The sequence below is a fragment of the Ipomoea nil genome, unplaced genomic scaffold, assembly GCF_001879475.1.
Source record: "Ipomoea nil cultivar Tokyo-kokei standard unplaced genomic scaffold, Asagao_1.1 scaffold1407, whole genome shotgun sequence".
In the NCBI taxonomy this organism is placed as follows: domain Eukaryota; kingdom Viridiplantae; phylum Streptophyta; class Magnoliopsida; order Solanales; family Convolvulaceae; genus Ipomoea; species Ipomoea nil.
The window spans coordinates 2,238,928-2,246,720 of record NW_017617835.1 but is presented as its reverse complement, the minus strand read 5'-3'; the positions used below and the strand labels follow the sequence as shown (position 1 = coordinate 2,246,720).

Genomic DNA, 7,793 nt, shown 5'->3' with positions numbered 1-7,793 from the left:
GAAAATGTCCTTTTTAGTCTTTTCACATTTATCAGCTTATCAAAAAGCTAATTTTACCAAAGACTTTTAAGCATAATAAGCTAGTTAACCGATCATCAGTTTTCAGATTCAAGCTTATAACTTTTCAGCTTTCAGCTAGGTTTGCCAAACATAACGTATATTATATCATTTAGTTGATAAGGAATACATCATTCAATTACATATTAGCTAAGTATCAACCGATAACCTACTAAATAAATAATGGCCCGGTTTGGTAACGTAACTAGCTTATCAACCAATTTTGACTTATTTGACCCTATTAGTTGTTTGATTTGATTAAACAATAATACGAGTATTTGATTAATTAGTTTTTTTGTAACAGTTCGGTGATCCATTGCTTCAAATTTCTAAAATTAAAAAAATTGCTCAAAGCAGTTTTTTCGATTAGTTTTTTTTTTTTTAGAAAATCATTTTGCATGTAATCAGCTATCAATTAAGAGCTAATTTACCAAATACTTTTCTACAATCAACTAATACTTTCAACTAATCAAACCAACTAATTCAATCATAACATCTATTTACCAACACCCAATATGAATTTACAAACATTTCTAAAACACACTTTTAAGAATTTTTGTGCTATCATAAGTTGAATCTGAATTGGCGTTGAAAGATTGAAATCATACCAACCGCCCAATACAATTCTAGTCGAGAGATCAGCACCTTAAATTTGAGGGGTTTGTGTCCAGTGTCCTATTAAACTAATGAATTAATTCATGTGATAAGTTCTCATCCACATCTCTGATCTTTAGGCTTTAATAAAATAATAACTTCACCAAATCCTTTATTCCCTTATAAATATGTATAATCTTATTTGTGTTATAGTCAACATCTTTCAATCAACTTTCAACCATCCGACCATTATGTTCAACTCCAACTAAATAATTAGAATCTGAATGATTATGTTCCACTGATGCCACAACATCATATCATTATACACTTGAACTGTTTGGTAATTTGTCATTTAACAAACCTTAAAAGCGTACTTATAACACGATGACAAAATGTTACATACAGTAATATTGACTTATATAAGAAGTCACAAATTTAATCCTCAATTACAAAATTTAACCGGAAAAACTAAAAATAGACAGTAACGTGATGCTACTGGTAACAAGTTCTTGGGATGGAAGAAAGGTATATTGCCAACCCAAGCTGCAGGCTAATGCTTTGAGAATAGGTACGGAGAAAAGATAGAGTTTGAATTTAAGCCCCAAAAGTTTCGAGAATTAGAGAAAAGGTCCTTGAGAAAATTTGCAGACACGCCATTTGATTCTGGGATTCTTTCAGTGCTGCCACAGAAAGTTTCCGAAGTCGCCAGAAAGAAGAGTGTCGAACACGATTTCGCCGTAATATTCGCCGCTGCACGGCCACGGGTCCCAGCCGTCCCAGTCGGGGAAGACGAAGTCGTAGCTAGTGTCCGCCGCCAGCTCCGGCAGCTCCACAATCTCTCCCAGCTCGTCCTGGCTCGGCGAGGCTGCTGTCTCCGCCGCAGTGATGATCGACGACGAAGAAGAAGAAGAAGAAGCAGGCTCCGGGTCGCGGCTGAGGAGGTGGTCCATGCGGGCGGCTTTAATGGCGGCGGCTCGGACGTCTTGCGGGGAGCAGGAGGCGGGACGGGGCAACAGCCCCGCCAGTTCGGGGAAGTTGAGGTTGGCGGCGTCGCCCTTAACAGCGACGGCGGCGACGTCGTGGGCCCGGGCGGCCATCTCGGCGGTGGCGAAAGTGCCGAGCCAGATCCGAGACTTCTTCTTGGGCTCCCGGATTTCCGACACCCATTTCCCCCAAGCCCGCATTCTCACTCCAACGTACGACGACGACGCCACGCCGTTATCGTTGTTGCCGTCTTCCCTGCGCCGTTTTCGGTGGCTATTCGGGGTTGAGGTTTGAGTAGCAGCCGGAGATAATAACGCTGTGCATGATGAGTTATTATTGCTGCTGCCAGTTAACTCAGTTCCCGAGTACGATGCTTCCGCCATTGTTACAACTTAGAAGCTAAGCTACTATATATAGCTCTATATATATACCTTATTATTTACCTGTAAATATAATGATCCCAAAGAGGTACAGTACAGTTTTCATCAAAGTAAACTCTATTTCTCAGTTTTCGCTAAGTGTTGATTACTGTGTGGTTTACGTGTGTGCGTGTGGGTGTATATATATATATTTTACACAGCTGGGGACAGAGCGAATGATAGAGTCATAGAGAGCATAGTGACACCATCCCACACTATACTTTTTCCACTTTTTCACAAGGGTCCCACGTCCCGGTCCGTCAGAACATCTGAAAGGAAGTAAATAATGACACTTGCTTACTGTGCACAAGAAACACCCTCCACTTTAAGAGATTGCTCTAACACTGTCGTTAGTGAGATTCAATCACTATCATTGTTCACAAAATTCACTCATGTGTCCAATTGAGCTGCCTATGCGGGCCAAAGTTCTTATATCAAATTAAATGATACGGAGTATATTTTATCTAACATTATATTATATTTAACACTAAAACTTTGAAAAAAACTTGTGAAAAAAAAACATTGTATAACCATTCTTCGTTCTATTAGTCATTTTGATTTGATTTTGTCAATTATAAGTAATCTAAATTGATTTATCTTGTGTGCACACCCCTGAAGGGTGCATAAATTTTGTCTGAATAAGAGCTAATCTGTAATTGGCAATTCAAATGAAATCTGATCTAAATTAGAATGTTATTTGAGAAAAAAAAAAAAAAAAAAAAAAAAAAAAAGAGGCTTTTGTCACAAAATTTGACCTTAGGGTTAAGGGCTTGCGTAGGGGGTAGGAGGGGGGGGGGGGGGGTACAAACTGAACTATCGCAGCCGACGCCCAGCCGTGTATAGTACCCCCACGGTATGTAATTAAGATTTACATACATAGTAGGTTTTATAATATTGTTGGTAAATGGTAATAATACAATTAATAAATTAATAATTTCTGAGCAAAAACATATAAATAAAAAAGAGAAAAGGAATAAGGGTCAAATAGGTCACTCAACTGCACACCAAAGTGCAATTAGGCCATTGAACTCAAAAAAATGCAATTAAGCCATTGAACAACACAAAAATATGCAATTTAGCCCAAAATAACTTGTTTACCTAGAGTAGTAAGTTACCAATTTCAAAATTAATTTTTTAAAATAATTTTTAATAAATAAATAATTAAATTATTATTATAAAAAAAAAAAAAAAAAAAACAGAAACTTCCGGCCGGAGACGAATCGTCTCCGGCCGGCTACGTCTCCGTGGCCGGAGACGGACCTCCGTCTCCAGCCATGGAGACAAAGACCTTCGTCTCCATGGCCAGGGAGACGAAGGGACGGTCCCTTCGTCTCCCTGGCCATGGAGACGAAGGACGTCCGCGTCTCCGGCCGGCAGTTTTTTTTTTTTTTTTTTTAATTTAAAATTTATTTATTTATTAATATTTTAATTATTTATTTATTAAAAGTTATTTTAAAAAATTAATTTTGAAATTGGTAACTTGCTACTCTAGGTAAACAAGTCATTTTCATCTGTCCATTTTCTAATTTTGTAGAGGTGACGTGATTCATTTACGTTGATAATAAATATAAAATAATACATAAAAATGTTTTTTAATATATTATCAACTATTATGTAGTGTGATGACATTTCCATTACAATTTTAAATGGGTCGAACTCTGATAATGGGGATAAAGTGTTTCAACAAAAAATTTATTGATATCTTAAATATGAAACTCATTTTCTGATTATGTTTGTCCATTAATAGTTCAGAAATTTTAGATTTTCATGTTTTGTCGATGCTCATTAAAGCGTGTGAGTCTGTAGATATATTGAGTAATAAGTATATATTTCACTCACTCATCACTCTTAAGTGATTAGAGCAATTCACAGCTTAAGTGAATATATATAAATGTTATAAAGATGTTTGTTTTTGTCTTATACATTTACTAACGTTCTCAACAATTAATCTACCAAACATTTTTAATCGCAACTAGCTAACAAAATAACTTTTAACTTATAAATAATATATTTTCAGCCTTCAACTAAATTTACCCGCTAAAAAAGCCATAAATTTGCTAATTTGGTCAAATAACTTTTTTTAAAAGAAAATTTAATTAAATCCTTGAATGATGTGATGGTAAGATAACATAGCTCTATTCCATCGATATATGAACTCATGAGTCATGACCTGTATATATTGCCTAGAAATTGTACACACATTTCATAATTTAATATGCATACATTTTTTGCCCTTATTCTATATATATATAGGTTATTAAGATGTAAACTTACTCATCCGACAGTTTTCATATGCCATGGAAATTGGAATGATACATGTGAAATATGGAACAAGGGTACAATAACAATTATTTTGATTGGTCTTACTATTAAAGTAAAATATCAAAGTTTAATACCAAGTATGAGTTATTTTCACTTTAACTCTGACTTTTTGTGACATTTTCATTTATAGTCTTCAATTATTATTTTTTAAAAACTATTGTATATTAGTCCTTTTAGTCCAACCTTTTTTTTTTTTTTTTTCAGCCAAACACATGTTGTGTGGATACTGATTTCATGTAATATATATAATGTTTAAACAACTCAATTAATAGACTAAAAGTGGACAAATGGTTAAAAAAAAAAAAGTCGAGAGACTAATTGTGAAAACAACAATAGTCGATCAAGGATTTTATGTGTTAAAGACAATTTGTGGTATGCATGGCATGCCCTAAAAGGAGAGGTTGACTGGGTAAAGCTAGTCATGAGTTTAATTCTTATTATAACATCTACATCAATAGTTTTTTACGGTTTTTGAGGGCAACATGACTTGTGTGTAAGAGAGAGAAAAGTTGGGGTGCTCATGTAAGATTGATTTTTTGTGGGGGCCGCTAAGAGAGAGAAAATGAAAAAGAGAGGTTGTGCAGGTGTGCATGGCCTGCAGTGCACGCTCCTGCTGCTGCGTTTGGAGCCCCTTTTTTTTTTTTTTTTTCGTCATACCTCCTTTCCCCCCCCCCCCCCCCTTATTCACTATCCCTCCTCTCTCTCTTAGTGGCACTTCAAAAACCGTTTAAAATGCATAGCTGATGAGGATGTTTTCACCATGATTTATTTCTTCTTCCTTTTTTTTTTTTTTTAGAACATGATTTATTTCTATTATGTGGTTTGCAAAGATCATCCTAGTGTGATTTTTATTTTTGTCTATCATAATTTAATTCAGTATGCATGATCGATCAAATAGTGGCGGAAGAATTTTTTTTTTTTTTTTTTTTGTTTTGATATGGGATAAAATAATAGTTTCTCTCTGAAGTGGAAATAAAGTTAATATGGTGTGAATAGGGTTAGTTAATAAATTGATTTAGTAGTCTCATTTATGAAGACGGTGTAGGTAAATGGTGCCCTAGATCTCTGTTAATAAATAATAATAGACATACACTAATCACAATGCATTAAGTTCATTAATAATAAGACGGTAGTACATTTGCATTATTCTTGCCGCAAAGTTATACTCTATAAAATATAAGGTCAAAATTCTGTCAATAATAAAATTCAAAGGCCGGCAAGAAAATGTAGTCGAAATACGACACAACTTTGAGTCCAAATCCCCCCTCATATGCACATAAATAAATTATAAGATTCATCACAAGTTGCACGGACAGGAGATTTAAGGATTTATATATATATTTATTACAAGGGAATGAGATACCCACGTATACAAACTACTACACCTTCATTGACGTTCAAACTCACTATTTAGTATTTACCACATATGGGAGCAACCTGGTACTATTGGACCACAAGGTCCTTGGTAAGGATTTATATATATAAGTTCAGGTTCCGGTGTTTCTCGTGCGGCCGTGTAGTCACTCACCATTAGATACGCGCGCACCAGAAATGCACTATTAGGTGTGGTGCATTTTTGTGTGTGTGGTACATTGGTGTATTTCATTGTGATGCATTTCCGAACACTGTATGATGCATTTTTACATACCTAATGGTGAATCTGCATCGACCGCATTTGAACCTGTGTGTGTGTGTGTGTATATATATATATATATATATATATATATATATATATATATATATATATACCACACTAGGTTTTTTAGTTTAGGTCAAACTAATCCTAAATCTCCAAAATTTGTGTTCAAGCTAAGAGTCGTTGGATGAAGTAAATTGCAAGTCATCCAAGCAGCCCCTCACTGGCTTAGTGAGACCCTATCATTGACTCTGCGCATAAAAATATCTCCATATTATCCACCAACTTGAAGAGCCTAATCTCGGGTCTATGAATATTGATATGATGTGTTGGATTATCGATTTAGGGTCTATTATTGGGCTTATAAGCTAAGCCTCAAATATAATACGGAGTAACAACAATGATCAAGAAGTAATGAAACAAAGAATGTAGTGATTATTGTAATAGCAACTATGGAGGTGGAGTATATTTTTTGGTAGCAGAGTTTCACTATTAGTATTTGTACAGAGAGAAGTTTTGTATTATTCATACACCAATAGAAGGGAAGGAGGAGGAACAATCTGACAGTATATGATCATCGATAGTTGATACCTACTATTCCTGGATATTCCATTTGCCTACCTAGATATGGCAAATTATTCCGTGGACCCCGGTCCACCTTGCAAGGAGTATCTGAATCCAAAATACACATTTTATCTAGTGAATGTTTACAATTTTGTAAAAAGTAAATTGTGAACATTTATGTAAATTGTGTATTTCACTATTTTGATAAAGGTTCGTTTAGAAAGTAGAAAAATGACTTATGGAAAATGACTAAATGAGTCATTTTTCATAAAACATTTTCTTTTTTCATGTTTGGCTGCACAACAGAAAACTGTCTTTGTGTCTTTTGTTCATTTTACAGAAAATGACTTGAATTGTATAATTAAACAATTTAATTATTTTGTTTAATTAAAATTTAAACTGATTGCAAATTTATATATTGTCATAACCTCTATTGACAATCTCATCCTTCATAAAAAATAAACAAAAACTCACGTTGCAAATTTATATATATAAAAAAATCACAACACAATAACATTGTCAAAGAAACCATAACAAAAAAAAAAAAAAAAAAAATTAGAGCAAAACCACAGCAAAACAACCGGGAACAAAAAATCACAACAAAATCTGATTTCCAGAACAAAAATCAATCTAGCCGACTGGTTTCCAGACTGGCTTCGGAACCAATCTGGCCGATGCGAAAAGGCGTGAGGAAGGTGTGAGAAGACCGCAGAGAACTTGAAAAATGACTTTCTAAAAAAAAAAAAATCATTTTCTTAAAAATAGGAGGCATTTTCCCTTGATCAAGACATGATTTTTCATTGACTCTAAAGTTTTCTTTTTTGCCAAACATTGAAAACCCGAAAAATAATTTCCAAAAATCATTTTCCAGATTTTTAGACACACCCTAAACCCTAAATGGACTTTGTTTTAATCTTCCCTTCAAATCCATAACTTCAACCAAAGATTCTCTCGGTGGCCCATCATTAATGGGTTGCAAGTTATTGAGTCTATTTGTGTAGTGTGGTGTACCATAACTCCAATATGTTATATTTTGTAAAATTGTATATAACACTTTGTTAGATGTACATATGAGAGACTACAACTTTACAAAGTGAGAGTATATGATACAATTTATCATCATTTCAATATAAAGTGAGACTTAAATTTGAAATGTTCTTTTACCTATAGAATAAGAAGTACAAATTTTGATGTAAATAGTATTTGTAACACACAAA

At 34.3% G+C, this 7,793-nt stretch overlaps 1 protein-coding gene across 1 annotated transcript; it reads right to left on the bottom strand.

Moving 5' to 3' along the window:
* Positions 1-1,029: 1,029 nt before the first annotated feature.
* Positions 1,030-2,099, bottom strand: LOC109186289 (ethylene-responsive transcription factor TINY-like). Its single transcript, XM_019336212.1, has one exon. It carries the CDS (start codon positions 2,016-2,018, stop codon positions 1,326-1,328), a length of 693 nt encoding a protein of 230 aa, XP_019191757.1. The 5' UTR covers positions 2,019-2,099; the 3' UTR covers positions 1,030-1,325.
* Positions 2,100-7,793: the final 5,694 nt, after the last annotated feature.